A 22,772-nucleotide genomic window follows, 5' to 3' on the forward strand; every position below is an offset into this window, starting at 1 on the left:
AGAAGGGGCCAGGGATGTTATAGTTTTAAAGAATAGGTCTCATCTTTTTTTAAGCCACACTGAGCACTTTAAATTCTGAAGGATTTAGCAGCAGTAAACCCTTGATTTTATATTAAAAGTCCTATGGATTTTTTTTTTAATTAGATCAAGTTTGGCATTTTCTAACTCCGCCTCCTTGTTTTGAAGCAGGCTTTGTGGGCACCAGTCTAACTGCATCGGTAGTAAAAATCAGAGCAGCAGCAAGGAACAGAAAGGCAGAGTCCTGCCCTAAGGCACTGTTTTGGGAAAAAATAATATTCTTCCTCTAAGGAGCCAGACTGAGGTTTGTAGTGAATGGCACTACAGAAACGTACAGAAATATTACAAGACAAAATCAGAACTAAGCATAACAATCCCAAATGAGCATGGGCAGCATTTTGGGTTAATAGTGACACAAAAAGTTAGTCATGTCAAACCTAGGGAATCACTTCATTACCATATTTTCCTTCACAAACTCATTAGGCAAGAGGCAAATGACTGGAGAAGTGTTCCAAGCTACCAAATATTTTGAATTATGTTTTCACAGCACCGAAAAAGCAAGCTCATTTTAAATAAGCTATGGCAATTAAAGCAAACACCAAACATTTTCAAAAACCTCTGTTTTATTTGGACAGAGTAAAATACACCATATAGCATTCCATTTTCAAACCATAATCCAGAGCCATTAATAAGTGTTTTCTTTTTCCAAACATCCTGGCCAGAAGCAGTCAATGCGACTAGGAAAACTAGTTAATCTCTCTCTGCTAGAGCTACGAGGTGTGTATCAATCTCCGCTTCTGTAAGGATCCTAAAGGGGGGGGAAAAAAAGAATTCTGGAAATAGTTTTGTTTATTCTTCTCCTTAACCCACCATCTTCCATCTTTAATGTCCCCACAAATAAATGTAAGTAGTACAGCTGCATCTTTTGTCTGTTTAAAATAATTGCTACAGCAATGAATGAGCCATGCTGATTATTTTTGAAAAACCAACAGGAAAGTCTAGGGTCCTGGAGAGCAATGGGGACAGTGGTGGAACAGAACAGGACATTATATAGGTCATTAGTAATACCCTTGCAAAGCTGATGAGGTAGCTACCATGATGTACTGGAGGGGGGGCGGAAAGGGGGGAGAGATAAGAGTGGTCCAAAGTAATCAGTAGGACGATTACTCCAAAGGGGATTCAAATTACTCCAAGAAGGGTCCTCTTTTCTTGAAAGGATGGCCATGACCAGATTATGGAAGTCCCTCCTCCCCCAGCATACACACTCACTGTCAGGGAATACAAGCGCAGAGCCTTAGCATGGCAGCGGCAAAAGGGGAGCATGGCAGTAGGTGCCCTGTTAGGAGGGAATCTTCTGTGCCATTTAACATTGAGCTAACTTGCATTTAGTTTTCATAAAACGTATTAAATGCAAAAAGCCAGCATTATTTCACCCTTAATGTTGCATTAACAAGCATTCAAGTTAGGAAATCCCCCAAACTGATGTTATACCATGCTTGCACGGGTTAAATATTAAAGAACAAATTGAAATTAAATTTAACTAAATAAACATAAACAGAACATATATGTACAACATGGCCAGGTTAGTGCTGTGAAAACAACTATCCCCTTTTGGAACTTCCAGACGGTGTATTTGATATATCACCTAAGGGCGCAATAATGTCAGTTTATTTTAAAGGAAGAGAAAGAAAGAATTCCAGAGCGAATTGACCTAGGAAGCTTACAAGTTCCATTGGTTTCACAAGTAGAGCCTAAGTGTTCCTTGAACCTAGGTATATGCTAAAGCCCCCCATGATTCTAAATGCAGCCTTTAACTCAGCCATTTTCAAATGACCTCATAAGAAACTTGGAGCTATTTGGCCTGTAGAGTTTACAAGCTTTGCTGGCTTTGCCAATGGAGTACGGGGTCTTTAACTGGGGTGTCTTTGAAGTGTGTTTGGAAAAAAGTTCCAATATGCACAGGTAGAGCGATCCACAAGCGTTCATAACCTTTACATTATTTTTTTAAATATATATTTTCAGGTAGGGCTTGGCCAAGTTTACATAAAATTTATAAACCAAGTTCATTATTCTTGATTAGCTTCAGGAATCCATGACTGAAGGACCAGTACTACTGTCATAAACAGACAGTTAAGGGTTAATGTCTCTTTTACCTGTAAAGGGTTAAGAAGCTCAGTAAACCTGGCTGACACCTGACCAGAGGACCAATAGGGGGACAAGATACTTTCAAATCTTGGTGGAGGGAGTTCTTTGTTTTGTACTCTTTGTTTTGGGGGTTGTTTGTTCTCGGGACTGAGAGGGACCAGACATCAATCCAGGCTCTCCAAATCTTTCTGAATCAGTCTTGTTTCAAACTTGTAAGTAGCACAGGCAAGGCGTGTTAGTCTTATGTTTGTTTTCTCAACCTGTAAATGTTCCTTTTTGCTGAGAGGATTTTACCTCTGTTTGCTGTAACTTTGAACCTGAGGCTAGAGGGGGTTTTCTCTGGGCTATATAAATTTAAGTACCCTGTAAAGTATTTTCCATCCTGATTTTACAGAGATGATTTTTACCTTTCTTTTTTAAGAACCTGATTGATTTTTCTTTGTTGTAAGATCCAGGGAATTGGGTCTGGACTCACCAGGAGTTGGTGGGGGAAAGGAGGGGGAAATGGTTAATTTCTCCATGTGTTAAGATCTAAGGGGTTTGGATCTGTGTTCCCAGGGAAGGTTTTGGGGGGACAGAAAGTGTGCCAGACACTGATTTCTGGCTGGTGGCAGCGTTACCAGATCTAAAATAGGAATTAAGCTTAGAAGGGTCCATGCAGGTCCCCACATCTGTACCCTAAAGTTCAGAGTGGGGGAGGAAACCTTGACAACTACAACTTAGCTTCCAGCCAAACAGAAAAAGCCTACATTCACATTAAAGCTATTCCCCCCCGTTCTAAATACAGATTAGCACACAGCTATGACTAAAGAGCTCTAATTTACATGACAAATTAAGAAAGAAGCAAGGGGGAAGATGCAGTTTGATTAAAGAGTCTTAATCTGGGATTGCTATTCTGTTGCAGGATTACAACGCATTTATACAAGCAGGGGTTGGAGTGCACAACTGGAAAGTAGATAATAGCCCTAGACAACCCCATTTATGACACTTAATGGACAATGCAGAAAACCAGCTCTGTTGAAGTCTCGCCCAGATACCCCTCCCAAAAGCTGGCCAAGCCAGTTTGACTAGGCTCAAGGAGCAAAGATGACAAAGGACTTAGTAGGTTTTATGAACTGGGTAGACAGACCCCACAACTGGGGGGGGGGGGCGAGATCCACCCCAGAACAGGTGAAGGCAAGAGATCCAACACCCCAACAGGTAAAGGCAAGAGACTCAAAAACTGGAGGGGTACACTCAAAGACCGAGAGGGGGAAAAAAGGAGCAGCTAACACTGATTTAATCTATATTTTAAGTTGCATGCACCCATAAATCCATTAACTAGCTGGAGAAGTTATGAACCACCACTTTTCAAGAATGAGCAAGTGTTATCTCAGTGATATTTACTCCAGAAGATTTACTCAAAGACCTTCTCTATATTAGGAAAAAGTGTTTTTAAAAAAATGCATTAGCAAACACATTGCAATTAATGTGTTCAATATTCAATATTTTAATTAATTACTTGGATAATGGAGTGGAGAATGTACTTGTAAAATCTGTGGAAGCACTTTTTAGGGCAGGATTAGAATTCAAAGCAACCTCAACAAATTGGATGAGAATTGGTCTAAATTGACAAGATGAAATTCAATAAAGACCAGGGAAAAGTACTACGCTTAGGATGGAAAAAAAAATCAAATGCACATGAACAAAATGAGGAATGACTGACTAGGCAGTAGTACTGCACAAAAGGATCTGGGCATTATAGTGGATCACAAACTGAATATGAGCTGATAACGGGATGCAGTTATAAAAAAAAACTAGTATCATTCTGGGGTGTATCAACAGGAATGTCTTATATAAAAGACACGGAAGGTAAATGTCCTGCTCAATTAGCTGAAGTAGTGTGTCCAATTCTGGGCACCACACTAAGAAAGATGTGGATAAATTGGGACAGCCCAGAGCAGAGCAACAAACATGAAAACCTGAGCTCTGAGGAAACTTCAAAAGAACTGGGCATTTTTAGCCTTGAGAAAAGAAGACCGAGGAGATCTTGATAACAATCTTCAAATATGTTAAGGGCTGTTATAAAGAGGAAGATGATCAACTGTTCTCCATGTACACTGAAGGTAGGACAAAAAGTAATTGGCTTAATCTGCAGCAAGGGAGATTTAGCTTAACTATTAGGAAAACCTTTCTAACTATAAACACTAAACCAGGCTTCCAAGAGAGGTTATAGAATCCCCATCATTGTCCAACCTGTTCTTAAAAGCCTCCAAACATGTGTCAGGGATAGTGGCTAGGCATACTTGGTCCTGCCTCAGCATGGGGGTGGGGGAATGGAAGGAGGAGGATGGACAAGATGACCACTCAAGGTCCCTTCCAGCCCTACGTTTCTATGATGCTATGTTTTTAAACACCATTTAGCACCTAGCATAGACTAGGTTTAACACCTCTAAAACATGCTAGTTATCATGGTCAATGGCAAGGGAAGAGGATGGTAAGACCATGTCTAGTCAGTACCAGTCTATATTAGGTGTTAATACATTTTAACTAAGAACTGCTTAAAAACATGTTATATAATTTTTTTTTAAAAAGTCTTCCTGTCTAGTCAGAGCTTAAAGTAGGGCCACAGTTCCCAACTGCAAAGAGTGATCTGAAAGGACATCATCAAACTTTCCCCCACCCCAAATTTTTAGAAAATGGCAAGTGATTCCCCCCCCCAATGTCTTTTAATTTCCATCTATATTTTAATTTACCTTTATGAAGGGAGGGAGTTAAAATTAGCCATTCATAACGAGGAAAGTACACTAAGTTCCACTAGTCATTTAACTTACCTGAATTTAGGGTTTTCAACTGTAACTACTCCAACTTCTAGTTCCGAAGGTTTGAAATCAATGGACAGAACAGTAGACAGGCAAGTTATTCCTGTCTAAAAGTAAATGTTAAATAAAAGATAAATACTGAAAAAAGAGCACTCAAAACATTGTCAAGACCTACCCATCTTTCAATTTCAAGTTAAATCACCTCCCTCTCTCCCCCGCAGGCAAACAACATACAAGATCAGGATACCCTAATAATCAGTGTATCTTGGAATTTCCTGATAAGAAAATCCAACGAGTTGTTTACCATGCAAAGGTTAAAAATCTTGTGTTCTATTTTCAACTCAAATCAAATTTACCACCAACAAATAAACCCCAAAACAATCTAGATATCTTCATTACAAGCCAGTTTTACCTTGGTGGTTATGGGTGTGTGTGTGTGTGTGTGTGTGTGGTCACCACCATGCTTTTCACAAACAGATACACAAGTCACTTGTGCAGTTACTATTTTATGTTATTCTTTTTTATAACATGCCCTCATATTGGTGATTTAAGAAATACTGCACTTACCCATGATTATTACCTTTTCTGTTTTTACTAATTATCCAAGGTATGTGTTACAAGTTCTCTCTCAACCTCTTTCCATACTTAATCCTGCACTGAAGTCAAAATTGTAATGCTGAGGCTCTCTTCTGATAATGATGAAGGGACAGAAAAGATCTTTTGTAGGTGGCTAGCTGTCCAAATTGATTTTAATGTTGCTGATATTTAATTGTATTGTTAATGGTGCATTAGGGTGATGAGAGCCTTGGATAGGCATCTTCTTAGTTATTTAAATTGAAAAATAAATAGAAATGCAATAATTTCTGAAACACTAAACTGATGTGTTGTAGTAGAATTATGCCTTCAATGCAGGGTCCAGTAGAAGAATCTTTTTAATCAAACACACATACACACACAAAGCTTTTCACCAGGATCCTGGAAAAGCATGAAGATACCATCAGGTTTCTTGGTTTTGCTCAACAGAGTCATTTATCATGGCTGACTGACTTTAAAAGGAACACTTAATAGGGTCAACATTTTTTAAAAGGAACACTTAATAGGGTCAACATAGGTCCAAAATATATGTTTGTGAAGATATTTTAACAAAACCTTAAAAAAAGCCACCAATAGAAGTGTTTCTATGAATTGACTGGAACTGGAACTCATTTGCATTTAAACATTCCTTTCAAGCATTTGCTTCCAAAACATTGCAGTGCTGTGCATTAAAAACAGAACATGAAACTGACTAGGAATAGCCTCAATCTACTTCATTTGCCCAATGTGAGTGATATACAAGCTGCCAGGAAACCATGGCAAAAGAATAAATTTTTTTTGAGGGGATATTCAAGAGTCTGAGGGAGTTAAGTATTCATCTCACATTGAAATTCAATAAGATTTGAGTGCCTAGCACCCTTAAGGCTCTTTTGAAAACCCCCGTTTTCAGTTCTAATAATTTTGGGTGTTAAAATTATGCCTGCTTAATTGTCCCTATAAGGCTGTAATTTATAACTGAATATAAGCAATGTGTGAACATGTTCTAATGCTAACAAAGCTTTTTAAAAGCTTACACAGTAGTGCAGACTTGAAGAAAAACCCTAACAATTTAGCTAAAAACCTCTCAATTCCATTTCTAAACATGTATCTGTATTTAAATCAGCCATCTCCTGTTGAATCCTGCAGTGGAGTCAATTTTATTTTAAGGTTATTACAGTTTATGTAACTTCCCTGTTTGGTGTATCACAAGATCAGCATTATGACTTAAGAACAAGATCAGACAGGAGAAATAGATGGGCCATGAAGAGGATTGTTTAAACTCAAATCTCCTATGTTTAGCTGAAACAGTAAGGAAAATTATCGAACACAAGGTATAGTGTTGGCTTATTTTATAAGTAGTTTACATTTTAAGGCTGTGTCTTGAATGATAATTTCCATAATAACTGGCTTTATACTTACCGCATGTACACACATGCAATAACGGGCATACAACTGCTGAATTGAGTATCACAGGAGTCAGACAGTGCATTTCTATACCCAGACACACTGCAGAGCTAGTGCTAGGATCAGGGTGATTTCCTGGCCCTTCATCTTTCCTCCAGTGGAAAAGCAGGATAAATAGTACCAATGCACAAGAGATTAGAGTGCAGTGGGACTGATGCTCAATGGGGACATACTAGCGTCCACAACTTATTTTTAAGAGCTACTTGTTTTGTGGTCAGTTTCAGAGGAAAGAAAAATACAACTGGAACACCCCCCCCCCCACCTGATTTATGGAAAGTAATTTTAAAGTCTGCCCTAAAATGCGGAGTAAACTCACCACTTCCCTCGCTGTAAATAGCACTATAATCTCTGGCACAACTGCACTTTTAGTACCTTGCCCCTCTAACAAGCCAAATATGGAAGATCAGGAAGTCAGTATCTTCCTATCAAGGTTTCTACTGGTAGCCCTATGGATATACATATCCATTAGAGGGGATGCATCCTTGACCAAGATGATTCTAGTGTTGCTGTTGCAAAAAGCATGTGCACTCACTACAACACCAACTGTCAGCACTGGTGCTACCGTAACTACCTAGAATATAGTAACGTCCTATTTTAAAGTGCTTTCTAGCATGCAGGTTGGTTTAAAAGCCTTTAAAACCATCTTCAGTGACTTGCTCTTCAGAGAGCAAATCCAAGATGACAACTACAAACTGAGGTGGCAGGATTTTCTGGCTTCCACAATGCAGGGTCCTGAACAACCAACACACTTAAAATGGCAATGGTGACTCTGCAGTAACAGGCCAGGAGCATTGAAATTTGATAACCAAGTAAACGATTTTAGTAAAAGAAAAAACAGTCTGTCTATATTCAAAAGAACTTGAAGGGTGGAACAAAACAAGATTTCACCGCTTTTGTCAGTTTACAAGGAGGAAAATATTACACATCCAACAACTAAACAATGACAACATTGAGAAAATCCTTAAGGCAAAGCATACTATATATAGATATTGGAGGGCAAATGGTGGCAAGCCATCTAATAGAACATTCTAATGTCAATGTGTATGTGACTCATGTGTTTTACAAGGAATTTTCGATACACAGAATAAGATGTCCCACTAGTGCCATTACCCCATTTGGGCATATGAACAGCCTTATGAAACACTGATAAAAAAATGCATAGCACAAAACACAGGCAAACAGTTTGGTTAGCTCTATTTAAGCACTTTCAAAATTAAGATTATTTCCTAGTGAAAATGGCTGCTTACTATGGCAGTGACATTGGGCATCATAACAAAGGAGGAAACAATGCTTCTTTGCATCATAACCCTTTAAAAAACTACTACAGGTAGTGGAGCACTTTCGGCTCAGTTTGATTTTCCCCTACTGGCTTACCTCTACTGTCTGTTCGAACGTCCAGTCATATTTCTTCTTCACTTTCTTTTCAAGAAAACTGGTTGACTCTGTTTGTTTGACTCCTGCAGCTGTGGCCTTGAACCCACAATAGTAACCTGCAGGATCACACTTGTATACCTGAGGGCCATGTTCTTCATCAATACCAATCAGTATCATGCCTTAACCAAAAAAAAAAAAAAAAAAGAGAGAGACTTTGACTTTGATTATATCAAAAATTAAAATGTAAAGTGTCATGTGCTTGGGGATTCTGACTTTTAGAACATAGACTCTCCTCTAGTATGAACTGGGACAGTGCACAGTTAAATACCTTTTTGGACCTAGCCCCATTATTCTGAGGTTCATGTTTCACCTTTATCACTAAGGTGACCTACCTCTCAATTGCGCCTCATTTCCAGGTGTGTACCTCATTTTAGACCAAACTGGATTTTTATCACACACAAAGCAAACCATTCATTAAATGCAACAAATGTAATGCAGTGTTGACTTTGCAACAGAACCACAAGGTCAGGTAATACAAAAGTTAAGGTGCCAGTAACAAAGTAAAGTCAGCTGCAGTGCACTCCTGTACTATTTACTGTAGAATGTCATAAATTAAGCATACATTTAACCTGAAAAAAATAGGAAGTTTTACAAATACGTTGCATAGTCAAGTTATGTACATTTTTGACTGGCATTTTAACTTTACAATATTGCCTCACACTGCATTACATTGCATTTCTATTTAATTTCATCACTTTTTTTTTTAAAAAGTGAAGGAAAAGAAAAACTTCAAAATCAATTAAACTTGTAGATCTTAGATGCTTATCTGATTTTACCAGTGCAGCTTTTAAGATCTTTGAACTACTAATTTTACACATGTACAGGTAATAAGCAGATGCTAAGTTGAGATTTACATTCAGTATGCAATTTTAAAACAGTAAATTAAAACCTCAATACACTCTGAACAGATTAAGCACCATAAATAGAGCTGGTTGAAACTTGTATTTTTGATCTACACTAATTTTCAGGTTTTTTAAATTGGGGTTATTTCGCATTGAAATGAAACCAAATTTGCCAAAATTTCTCAGCAAAACCAAGAAACTTCTTTCAGAAACACCAAAAGAGGAGAGCGTTTCCGTATAAAATTTGTGAATCGGACAAGAATGTCAACTTAACTGAGCTGCTGCTAGTGCTTCCAGTGTCTGCTGCAGTCCACCTGTGGGCTGTCCCTGGCCCCAGGGAAGTCTGCATGTTGGGGCTACCCCAGAGCTGCAGAACCTTTAAGCCAGTCCCAGGACTTCCAAGCTTTGTGGAAGGGATCCTAGAACCCCTTAGAGCCCCTGCTGGAGCTGAGGTTCTCTAGGCTTCCAGGCTCCCTGCTGTGGAGTTGGAAGCCCAACCTCATCTACAGATGATGCTCCTGCGTCCACGCAGGGAGACCGGAAGCCCTGGCCTGATGGGGCTATGCTTACAGCAAGATTCTCAGGGCTTCTAGACTCTGGTGCCCTCCCTGCCGCACAGCTGGGAGCCTAGAAGTCCCTAGGGCTGCTAGGCTCCCTGCTCCATGTGAGGGAGTCAGATACTTCAGGGTCCCTGAAGGCAGGGTTACTCTGGAGCTATGGACCCTGGGATCCAGACTGCAAGCAGCCCACTAGGAAAGCAGGCAGGTTTCCCAAAACATTTCACCTCCTTGAAACAGCGTTTTTTGATTAAATTAGGTTTCCTCAGAAAGTATCTAACCAGTTCTACTCATAACACCAAGGGAAAATAGTATTACAGAAGAAAAACTGACATAGACGTTAAATGGTTTGCCTGAATTCATATGGTGAGTCAATGGCAGAAACAGCAACATAATCCCACAGTCCAGACTCCAACACCCCTGTTTTAACCATTAGTCACCACTACTCTTTACATTATGCCCATATCATTTTACATATCTAGAAAAGTTGGTTAGAATTTGTTCCCCTATGTTTAATTTAAAAAAATAAAATCTGTATCTGTTAGATTTATCAATCTGGTACACTCTACTATACTTACAGCAACCAAGAGGCCTCATTTCAGCATTTTGTGTGTAGACCTGAGAAATATCTGCAATCCTTTTACACAGCATATCCACTGGGATCTCATAGCCGTACTTGTATTTCCAGTTAGCAGCCTCGTAGCGGGCTCTCTGAACCTGAGACCTGCTGTCAGCTAATATAAAAGACAAAATATTCACTCCCACTAAAATAAGCATTACTTCCACTAAAAAATGTTTTGAGAAGTTCTTGAAAACACACCACATTTCATTGCTGGATATGCTGTTGATAGCACTAATCTGATCTCCATCCTGGAAGATCACGATGTGCTAAATTTAAACAAATTGTCAGTTTGTAAATAGCAAATCTCTTAAGCCTCATCTCCAGTTTTGGATTACAGGAGTTTGCAAACATCAACGTAACATGAAATGAAGTAACAAAAGAAAAAAGTATTTAAAAATGTGGATATTAAACAAAAGGTAAATTAATTACCTGTCATTCCTGTCATTACACATCCAATAGTTTCAGTAATTCTGAATAAATGAGTCACTGTGCTGGAATCCAATAACTTGTCCTAATGGACAAAAATACTGAAATAATTTAAAAGAAACAATAGTCCTTTATCCACATATAAAAGACATATTAATACCAGATCACTGAGGCCAGGTCTACACTACAGGGGATAAACTTCCCCCCACCCCGAGCAACGCAGTTATACTGACCATAACCTCCACATGCAAACAGTGCTATGTTGATGGGAAAGCTTCTCCTGTCAGCATAGGAGCATCTTCACTTAAGTGGTGCAGCTATATCAATGCAGCATTTTAAATGTAGACCTGCCTTCAACCCAATAAGAGGCAGAAATCAGAAAATTAAGGTGGAAACTGTCTTCCAAGCACTCCATTATCTACTATCAGCATGGAAAGGGGGGGAAGTTCTAATATCACACTGCATTTGCAAAGAGTCGCTGAACTTCTATTATAAGTTCCTAGTATCTTGTTCTGCAGAAACGTGGGAAGAATTTCTACTACTATGGTCCAGTGATCAGTCATAAACAGGTATCAAAGGAAGAAGGGGACACCACCCAACATTCTAAGATTAGTCACTGAGGGGAAATGGAGGAAGATGGAATCCTCTTCCCCAGGATAATTTTGAGGATCCTTATACAAATATTTAGGAACCCCTAGTATGTTTGCTGCTTTTCAAATTAGGAGTTAAATTTCTCTCATCTTGCCTGCTTCTCTTCCTCAACATCGCTGTGTCACTCCATCCAATGTGCTGACAGACATTTACTGAAGTCTTGGTTTCTGTACCACTGATACAGTGCTTTACAGGTAAGGTTTCAGAAGAGTAGGACTGGGAAAAATGCACAGGTAAACAGTTCCCCACCTCAAAGACAGATGTATTCTCAAGTGGTCCAGGGCTTTGCAATAATGAAATTAAATGGTGTGGAGTTGGGGTGCTGAGAAGACGCTTGAGCAGCAAAGGGGAGGCAAGTCAGAGCAGGCACAATGGCAACAGATATTGTTTAATTCAGTGGTTTTCAAACTTTTTTTCTGGTGACCCAGTTGAAGAAAATAGTTGATGCTCGTGACCCAATGGAGCTGGGGCCGGAGATGAGGGGCTTGGGTGCAGGAAGGGGCTCAGGGCTGGGGCAGGGGGTTGGAGTGTGGGATTGGGGCACGGGTTTACCTCAGGTGGCTCCCAGTCAGCGGTGCAGCGGGGTGCTAAGGCAGACTTCCTGCCTGTCCTGGCACCGCAGACCACACTGCACCCCGGAAGTGGCCAGGTCCGGCTTGTAGGCACCACCCTCCCCAGCTCCCACTGGCTGGTTCCCAGCTAATGGGAGTGTGGAACTGGTGCTCGGGGCAGCGCGCGGAGCCCTGTGGCCCCCCACTTCCGGGGGCATAGCGTGGTGTCAGAACAGGTAGGGACTAGCCTGCCTTAGCTAGGCAGCACCGCTGATGGGATTTTTAAACGGACTGGTCGGCAGTGCCTTACATTCACAACCCAGTATGGGTCACGACTCTCAGTTCGAAAACCACGGGTTTAATTCACAGACACATGGCTGATAATTTCACTAAATTTACTATTCACATTCCAGAAATAGGTTTGTGTTTGTTTGTTTTACTTACAGGTACTTTCTTCTGTGTTACAATTACTGCACAATCTTTCCCACGAACAGCTACTGATGTAAGGCCACCCTGGTTTATAGCCTTAAAAGCATATTCTAAAAAGATACATATAAAAATAATCAGAAATACTTGTACCATTGCCACTAATATCATGTTTGGGGCAGAGCCTGCAAGCCCCGCCCGCCCACCCACCCACACACCAGTGGGGATTGAGCCCTCTTGTTTGCAATGGCTTGTCCCAATGGACAAAAATACTGAGTTTGACTCTCCTCTGTTCAATTAGAGTGCTGAACAGTATTAGACATTGGTGTTGCTCTCCCTTTTAAAATTTGAAACAAGAAATTCTGTGTCCCTGCCAGAGAGCAGGCAAGCAACATTAAGGTTTAATAAAAAAATAATAATCAGGCAATCAAGTCAGGAAATACAGATTTAAGTTTGGAAGTTCAACCTTAACTTTACCACCTTCAATAAGTTATGTTAAATATGGCATATAAAATACAATTTGTTATAAACCTTACATACAGTAAGCTACCAGTGCCAAGTACTTATGCTTGGCTTGATTTTTAAGTCTCAACAAGATCTGCAAAACAAGCCAATTAGGGGAAAAGCAGTTCAGTGGTTGATTGAAAAGGCCCAATATTAAAACATTAACTTGGAACCAATGTAAAAAAACTGAATAAAAAACCCTTTCCACTTGCAGAAAGTAAATGGTTATAATTTTAAAGTCACTGGATTAGATATTAATTAATTAAGACTTAAAATTAAATCAAAACTCAAGCCTGTACTGTAATTTACTGTAAGAATGAATAAGCTATTCCTGTTTATTATATTACATACACCACACTTAATCAACGGAAACAATTTGTGACAGAGACTATATAACAAGAAAATCACAAGGGGCCCAGAAATCAAGGTTGAGCTTTCAGCAGTACCTCAACATTTTCTGGATCTTAACACTGCATTAATGACTTTATTCCCCAAAAAGGAATTTTATTATTTATTTTATTTATATTTACCTAGAAGAAACTGACAACTCAAGTTGTAAATTCAATTATCGGTATCTAGAATTATTTGGTTCCATCTCTCAAACCATGCTGCTGTTGACTATGGCCTCCCAAGCACCTAAGAACAAGTAAGTTCCCCATGATTTTTATTTGGTAACTTGCATATTAAAAGATGAGAGCTTATAAATTCATATTTACATAGCACCTAATTATCAACCACTTAACTATTTGGCACTAGCTAAATGTATAACTAGTAAACAAAATTTATGATAATAATGTTCTGATTAAGCATTCATTATAAATTGCTCTACCTCAGCTTCCAGGGAGACATCCGAAGAAAGCCTTTGTTGCAATTTAACTTGTCCCAATTAAATAACTGTATTGCAATAGTATTTGACATTTTTACAGGCTCTTTCATCCTTCAGCATTTCAGTGGTACTGTGCATATGTACTCAAACTGCAGCAGGCTCTGTACAGCATGTAGAACTTCACAACAATGGGAAAAGGGGAAATTTTGAAAAACACCTATGCAACAAATTCTACTTGAAAGAAACCCCCCCTTTCTAAAGCTGACACAATAGAAGACAAGGGAATGCCTGAACTCTGAGGCAAGTTAACAGCAACAAGGGGTGCTTATGAAAAGAACTGTTGCCTTCTCCAAGCTTCCAGACATCATTTCAGCACCAAGTAACTCAGCTTTGGGAAGTAAAAGACAAAGTTCTTCCTGAAGTCAGCTCTTCCATATAGCGCACACAGTCACATTCTATATGCTACGCAATTGTTTTCAACATTTAATTTATCAAACTAAAGTATCTTTTGAATGATTATATTAAGCAACTTGAATTTATAAGGGATTAAAGTGGGAGAAAAAAGCCATTCTGTACTACAGAAACTGATTGGTTTGTCCCTATGTTAAATCTATATCCTAAATTTAAAACAGTTTTCTTATTTTCAAATCAGATTGTCCCAATTCAGTTATTATACTGCAATAGTATTTTGTAATTATATAGAACCACAGTTCTTTCTCTAACCCAATGGGATTCAGCATTTGACTAACTTGGGTATGGCAAGTGAGTGAAAAAGCTTTGCACTGCCATGTTCAATTCCCAAGTTTCTGGTTCCCTGGATGGCAAGAGGCTAGGAATATTGCAGAAGCATAAACACACACAACCACCACTCTTCAAGCCAGTGAAGGTGCTGTAACAGTTAGATCCTAAAAATAGCACTCCCATCTAATCCAGTTCTCTAACTGCAGAGATGGGGACTGTGGAAGGTCGAGAAAGTGAGGTGGGGAAGAGAAATAGTAATAACTGCAGGAAATAATTGTGAACGTGCTATAGTAGAGAAAATCCTCTTGACTTGGCAAGGAATTCCAGAGACTACCCAACACATAAGAAATTTGCTAGTAAGATAATGCACATCTGAGAACACTTTTAGAATGAAAAGTATTTGGACAGTCTAGCATTACACGAATCAGTGGTTTATGTTTTTTCATTGGTATGGCAGCCAACACAAGCGTCTGGAACTAACAAACATTCATGGGCCATTCAAGTAAGTTAAGAGTCAACTTGAAAACTGATGAATTAAAAATATTATTTCCGAGCAGCCAGCCACATTCCATTACTTTGGACCTAATCCCCCCGTCCCCCAGCTACTTCAGGTAATCATTTAGCAAACCTAGAATGCTAAATTCTCATTTTTATTACTTTATGGGAATTACAGAACAGTCAACCTAACGTCAATACCTGGAAAGATACTGGAACAAATTATTAAACAATCAGTTTATATGCATTTGGAGAATAGGGTTTAAAGTAATAGTCAGCATGGATTACAAATCATGCCAAACCAACCTAATTTCCTTCTTTGACAGGTTTACTGGCCTAGTGGAGAAGCCGGAGATGTGATACATCTTAATTGTAGTAAGGTTTTTTTTTTTTTTTTACACAGTCCCACATGAAGTTCTCATAAGCAAACTAGGGAAATGTGGTCCAGATTAAAATTACAATAATGTGGGCACACAACTGATTGAAAAACTGCACAAAGAATAGTTATCAATGGTTTGCTGTCAAACTGGGGAAACGTTATCTAGTGGGGACGCACAGTGGTCTGTCCTGGGTCCAGTACTATTCAGTATTTTCATTAATGACTTGGTTAATGGAGTAGAGAGTATGCTTATAAAGTTTACAGATGACCTCAAGATGGGAGGGATTGTAAGCACTTTGGAGGACAGGATTAGAATTCAAAATGAACTTGACAATTTTGAGAAATGGTCTGAAATCAACATGATGAAATTCAGTAAAGACAAGTGCAAAGTTCTACACTTAGGAAGGAAAAATCAAATGCACAAATTCAAAATGGGGAATAACTGGTTTAGGCAGTAGTACTGCTGAAGAGGATCTGGGGGTTTATAGTGAATCACAAACTGAATGAGTGTCATCAATGTGATCCCAGTTTTGAAACAAGCTAAGATTCTGAGCTGTATTAACAGGAATGTTACATGCAAGACACAGGAGGTAATTCTCCTGCTCTAGTTGGCACTGTTGAGGCCTCAGCTGAAGTACTGTGTCCAGTTCTGGACTGCACACTTTAGGAAAGATGTGGACAAATTGGAGCAAGTCCAGAGGAGAGCAACAAAAAAGATAAGAGGTTTAAAAACCTGGGCAGCACGTTTTGTCCTGAGAAAAGAGAACTTTGGGGGGACCTGAAAACAGTCTTCAAATATGTTAAGATCAATTATTAAAAAACATGGCAATTGATTATTCTCCATTTCTACTTCTTGTCCCACCTTCAAAGATCAGCTTAATCTGCAGCAAGGGAGATTTAAGTTAGATATTAGGAAAATCTTTCTAACTACAAGGATAGTTAAGCACTGAAATAGGCTTCCAAGGGAGTTGTGGAATTCCCATCATCGGAGGTTTTTAAGAACGGGCTAGACAAACACCTGCCAGTGATGGTCTAGATATATTTGGCCCTGCTCAGTGCAGGGGGCTGGATGAGATGACCTCTTGAGGCCCTTTCCACCTCTACATTCCTATAATTCTATGACACCCTAATGACATGCAGCACAACCTAAAAAAAAGTCCCCTCTATGCTAATATTCAAACATTTAAATGGAAAATAGTTATGGCAGTGGCATCATCAGTGGAAAAACTGTACTAGGACACCAAAGAGCAAGAGAAAGAATCAAATTGGAGATAAGACCAATTATTAAGCTACCAAGGGGATGTCTAAGTGACTGATGCAGATTGTTCATTAAGATGTGTTCTTTTGTACCATTTATAATCAGAGAGCTCATGACTAAATTTAACATAAGAATGGCCATACTGAGTCAGACCAATGGCCCATCTAACCCAGTATCCTGTCTTCCAACAGAGGCTGGTGCCATATGCTTCAAAGGGAGTAAATAGAACAGGGGAATTTATTAAGTGATCCATCTCATTTCTAACCTTACTTCAGGAGCCTTTTTAAAAATTTGATTACATTTTATTTTTTTAAATAAAAAAGCACTAGTGACAAACTCGAAACGCATTCCCAAAAATATTCAATATTAATCAAACTAAATGGATTTGTTCTAACAAATGTGATAAAGCTGTGTTTCCTATGATTCTCAGTGATGGCTCCATAACACAGTTTAATTGATTCATAAATATTTTAAGTGTTTACATACATATTTGTTTGTAAAAACATATACATTAACACCACACTACACACATTACATATAATAAAGACAAATTTATCATACACTTGCTTTTAGCATCAACGGTACCTTCAGAATGCAGGAACCCCTATTACTACTCTTGCGCTCCCTACACTACACTTGAAATGCTACAGCCACACCACTGTAGCGCTTCAATGTAGATACTATCTTCATCAACAGGCAGGGTTCTCCCATCAGTGTAGGTAATCCACCTCCCCAAATAGCAGTAGCTAGGTCAACAGACAAATTCTTCCATGGACCTATTGCTGTCTACACTGGGGGGGAGGGGGGGGGTTAGGCTGGCTTAATTATGCCACTCAGGTGTAGATTTTTCACACACTCGAGCAACATAGCTGGGTCAACCTAACATTTTAGTGTAGACCAGGCCTTAAACATTGTTGATTCCTATTACTCTAATTGGGACAACTATTTTCAACACCAGCTTGGGTTGGATGACCAGGGGAGTAACTACTGCATTTGACTAAGGCAATGGTTCTCCACCCTAGGGCTGCCTGCAGCCCAATCAACACACAGCTGTGGCCCATGTGACAGCCTCAGGGCCATACAGATAGTTACATATTGTGTGACTGAGGCCTGCTTAACAAAGAGCTGCATGTGCAACCCACAATGGTAAACAGGTTGAGAATCACTGGACTAAGGCGTAAGGGTGCATTTATCAGTTAATCTTCGTACAGTAGATTTAAAATGTACAGCACTATACAAGAACTAAACTGTTATTTTTAGCCAAATTTTCAAAGTGACCTCTTTGTGCTGCTCAACTTTGTGTATACAAAGATCTGCATGTGCATTTTCATGCCCTATTACCTGCCAACACTAGTGCACATGTAAGTTCTATCACCCATGTAAGCCAAATGATAGCACACTGAGCATGCATGCAAGTATTTGCATATCTAATGGCATGCAAGCACAAAGGCTAGGCTAAGGTCCCCCTGAAAATCTGGCCCTTTGCCTGAAACAGTTTCTTATAACATAGGCACACCTTAGTCAATTTTAAGACATTTTAATTTGAATACATACTTTTCCAAAGGCATTAAACTCTTGCTCCATTAACACACAGAACAACTAGGCCTATTTGTACAAAAAGAATAATCTATACAGCCAGTAAGCCATTTTCAACAAGTTTTCTGCAGATATGATTATGCTGATGACTACGGACAGGATATAATTTCAAAAAAGCTTTTTACAAACTATCTGATAATCACATAATTACTTTATTTGTACTAAAGTAGTGTTGAGAAGTCCCAACATGTTTCTGTGCTGATTTAAGTCAATTTGTTTAAAAACACACTTCAAATTAAACTGGTGCCATATTCTCATGTACACAACTCCGCCCTTTCATTTCAAATCTGTCTCCTACAACAGGGACACTGTGGGTGCCCTGACATCACGGTGATGGGCACCGTATAACCTAGACTGGGCCTTCTAGATCTATTCATCCTGGGCTGGGGGCGGAGAGAAGAGGAGACTCTCTCGGCAGCGTCAGACCCGAGCGCCCCCGGAGCAACCAGCACAGGCGCCCCGGGAACGGGCTGGGCCCGGCGCGCACCATGACGGGGCAGTTCGGCGGCGGCCAGGCCGGACACTCACCTACTTGGTAGAGGCGGCCCTCGGGGGAGAAGATGGTGATGTGGCGGTCGAAGCCGGCGCTGGAGCCTCGGGACATGGTGGGGGGAAGGCGGCAGCGGCGCAGGCAACCGGCCGGTAACGCAGCGTGCAAGGCCCGATCCCACCGGCCTGAGTCTGGGAGCCGCTCTGGGACAGGGAGTGCTTCCGGGACACGCAAACACGTGCTCCTCCGCGCAGGCGCAAATAACACACCATCGATGCGCTAGGGCCGAGGAGTCGCTAGCTCGCGTATAGTCGCGATACGCTGCGACAGCGCGCGCCCGCTCCTCTGCGCATGGGTGTAATCAACAGCCTCGGCTCCCCTCCCCCCCCTGCAGTTACGGACCCCCGTCTAGTGCGCAGACGCAGGAGCATGATGTGCCTTGGTACTGAGCATGCAAACAAAACGGCAGTTAGCGCCCCTTCGCTGCGCAGGCGCTCTGCTGTCCTCTCTCCAAGGAGGTGCAGGCGCTGGCCTGCTCGGGGGGGAGGGGTCTCTGTGGCTTTTGCACCTGCCCCCAGCGCAAGGGGCCGGCGTGGGGGGGGGGGGGGGAGCTGCACCCTTTGGTGGTGGCCCTATTAGGGCTCGGGGTGGCCAGCATCATCCCCTTCTGCCAGCAGGGAAACTGGGCTGTCAGCACAGCCTAACCTCGCCTGTCCTGGCTGTCGGCCACACAGATACCCCCAATATGCAGTGCCTACATTGTGGGAGCTCTGTGTGACAGATCAGGCTTGTAGCTCTCACATGTTGGTTCACCTACACCTTCCAAAAGAACTGGTGTGAAGCAGATGGATGGAACATCAAACTCAAGTACAAGCAGCAGTATACAATTTGGAAAACTCTGGCCTCGGCCAAGTTGGGATGTTGGCCCTCCCAAGGCAGAGAAAAGCCGTTTGGGAAGTTGCATGACCCGGGGTCCATTCTACTTCCCTGTGAACATGCTCTTCTAACTATAGGAGTGGGTAGATCTTTGCAAACAGACCACCTCTTCTCCCTCCCAGTGGTAGCCACAAATATAGCTGCACTTACTACTTTAAAAAAGACACCTAAAAAAAAAAAAGGATGCTTCTTCAAATACCTTTGACCTTGAAAGGGGTTTTTAGATGTATTTTTAACATTCCGAGCCTCTGTCTCTGAAGCAGTATTATCTAGCCCAAGCAATCAAAAATCATTCGATAAGTTCCTAAAAAGTCAAGAGTACTTGTGGCACCTTAGAAACTAACAAATTTATTTGAGCATAAGCTTTCATGGGCTACAGCCCACTTCATCGGATGCTGAAGCCCACGAAAGCTTATGCTCAAATAAATTTGTTAGTCTCTAAGGTGCCACAAGTACTCCTGTTCTTTTTGTGGATACAGACTAACATGGCAGCTACTCTAAAAAGTCAAGATTGGTTTAAAAAATCTTACATTTTAAAAATAATATATGGATTCTTTTTATTTGCTTTCTGGGCTTTTTTGTATGTTTGAGACTTTAGCGGTCACAATTTCAAGCTTTACTCCATAATCATGAGGGCTAGAAACTTTTTCAAAATGAAAGTTGAGATTCTTATGTAAATTCCTGACTCCAAGATCTCTGACTTTAAGAAAAGCCAATATTGCAAAACTCATGACAAAAATCACAAGAGACAAAATCACAATTATCTGAGCACCTCACAAGATTAATCAAAAAGGCTACCGTGACCCCAGTGTTTCTGCACCAATTTTGCTCAGTTCAGCCCACAGACCAGATAGGCATCAAACTACAGCACCTCCAGCCAAGCTCCCCTAAAAGGCAGATGTACTTGTTTGAGTGAGGAAGGGATAGGGAATCAATACCCAACCAGGAGGAGTAAAAGAACAACAAAATCCCTTGCACTCAAAGCAAAGGAAAACAAACACAAAGGGTATGAAGGGGGAGACAATATGGACAGAAGATAAAGAGGATAGACAAGGCAAATGTGCTCAGAGGGAATGCAGGATGCCCAGCATCCAATGCATTTTTGTGTGCAGAAAGAAAATGTATTGCTCGAAGGCATGTAGAAGGCATTGCTCAAAGGCAATACATTTTGGATTTTTTTTCCCACTTTAATAGAGAAAGGAAAGAGCAAGAAGTTTTAGAGATCACTGTAGTTTCTGCCATCAGTTTAAAAACACACCACCACGGCTTGTCTTAGCTTAATTAAAACAGAGCTTTAGACTTGCACAAATTGCAACAGTGTTATTACCTTTTCCTGATCCCAAACACATTTAGGTAACAACAGGAAAATAGTTGCTTACTTGGACTACAGTTGAGCTTTCCTCAGTCAGAAATCATTATAGCTTTAAGTTGCTCTACACTATGAACAAATTACTGCATTTTTAAAACTTAGCAACTATGGTTCTAAATAAAACATGGTTTGATCCTGCTGTGAAGGTGACAGTGAATTGTGTTCCAATACTATTGCCAAATTGTGACAAAACTCTTAAGTTGTGATATACACTCACAAACTAGCATCCCTGCAGTCTAATATTTTCTGAACACTGAAAAACTGCTGTGGTTCATATTTGACATGTTTAGAAATGATTCATTAAAAATTTCAGAAAGTTTGGTCTCAGAAAAAACTCATGTAAAAAACTACATCTCAAAATAATATTTTAAAATAATTTGTTTTTGTAATAAAATATGTCAGTCAAGTTCTCTTTTAAAAGAAGGAAATCTATTGACCTCAGAATAGAAGTTTGGGCTTTTATTTCTGGACAATATTTTTCCACAGCTGCATCACCATACCGCAAGACATTTGAAAGACTGATTCTCTATGTCAGTATCTAGTACAGAGGGAAATTCCCCACCATAAAGCCATGAACATAATCCTCTGTTGGCATTGGATTTCTCCTGCTGGGAATTATTATTATTTTATTTTGTAATTATGTCATTAAAAGAGCTGGGAAAGCTATGTTCCAATATCCATTTCCCTTTTAATATAATAGAACTAGGTGGAATATGTCTCTTTGGCAAAATGCTGCATGTTTGCATCTGCATTATGGATCATGTTGTATATTTCATGCATTTATAAAATTACTTTACTGAATTTAATTCAGGAGAACAAAAAGTCTCTCTGTGCATTAAAATACACTGGCACTGTCCCCAATAGTAGGGGTTCTCAAACTTCATTGCACCGCGACCCCCTTCTGACAATAAAAATTACTACACGACCCCAGGAGCGGGGAACCAAGGCCTGAGCTTGCCCAAGCCCCATCACCCCGAGTGCAGAGAGGCAAAGCTAAAGTCCCACAGCCCCAGGCTAGGGGGCCAAATCTGAAGCCCAAGGGCTTCAGCCCCAGGAAGGGGCCTGTAACCTGAGCCCTGCCGCCTAGGGCTGAAACCTTCAGGCTTGGGCTTGGGCTCCGTCCCCTGTCCCCGGCAAGTTTAAACCTGCCCTGGCGGGTTTATGACCCACTTTGGGGTCCCGATCCACAGTTTGAGAACCACTGCCCTATAGTAAGTAACCCACTCCATAGGCAATGCAAATATTGGAAATATATGGGGATAAAGGAGATAGCTTCCAGAATCTTTTTGTTCCTTTTGGAAAAGCAGTTGGAAGGGGAAATGGAGAGAATTACTGAATACTGAGTCTGGTTGCCAAGCAGTTGTGGCAGTAGGTTATATACTCAAGTATTTTGGATCAAAGATTCAATATCTCATTCAGACCAAAGATTCAATATCTCATTCAGACCCATGATGGATAAAAAAATAAAAAGCTACCCAATACCAAAGGGCATGAGAGGGTGGATGACATACCCCATTCAGAGCGCCTCTCCACCAGTTGCCTCAGCCCATGTTAAAAAACTTCACCCATGCTTTTATATCAAAATTCCTGCCAAGAAATAAAATGGATTTTTTTAGTCCAGTCCTCCTCATCTCTCTCAAAGTCTTATAACAATCACATGCTCTGCCA

General features: G+C 40.4%; 1 protein-coding gene across 2 annotated transcripts; it reads right to left on the minus strand.

The window, feature by feature from the left end:
* Positions 1–623: 623 nt before the first annotated feature.
* PSMA6 (proteasome 20S subunit alpha 6) lies at positions 624–19,110 on the minus strand. Of its 2 annotated transcripts, none has more exons than XM_045016153.1 (7): positions 18,842–19,110; positions 12,529–12,623; positions 10,886–10,967; positions 10,413–10,568; positions 8,376–8,554; positions 4,977–5,071; positions 624–826 (listed from the first exon to the last, which is right to left on the minus strand). In XM_045016153.1, exons 3-7 carry the CDS (start codon positions 10,899–10,901, stop codon positions 769–771), a joined length of 504 nt encoding a protein of 167 aa, XP_044872088.1. In that variant the 5' UTR covers positions 10,902–10,967; positions 12,529–12,623; positions 18,842–19,110; the 3' UTR covers positions 624–768. The 2 variants fall into 2 exon arrangements, with proteins under 2 accessions (XP_044872088.1, XP_044872087.1); XM_045016152.1 differs by having other exon boundaries at positions 18,838–19,057.
* Positions 19,111–22,772: the final 3,662 nt, after the last annotated feature.

The sequence above is a fragment of the Mauremys mutica genome, chromosome 4, assembly GCF_020497125.1.
Source record: "Mauremys mutica isolate MM-2020 ecotype Southern chromosome 4, ASM2049712v1, whole genome shotgun sequence".
Taxonomy (NCBI): domain Eukaryota; kingdom Metazoa; phylum Chordata; order Testudines; family Geoemydidae; genus Mauremys; species Mauremys mutica.

Coding starts and splice junctions, on each gene's coding strand:
- PSMA6 (XM_045016152.1), bottom strand. CDS start 18,913: ATGTCCCGAGGCTCCAGCGCCGGCTTCGACCGCCACATCACCATCTTC. Junction 12,624..18,837: donor GGGCCGCCTCTACCAAGTAG/GTGAGTGTCCGG, acceptor GTATCTTTTTAG/AATATGCTTTTAAGGCTATA. Junction 8,555..10,412: donor AATGAGGCCTCTTGGTTGCT/GTAAGTATAGTA, acceptor TTTTTGGTTAAG/GCATGATACTGATTGGTATT.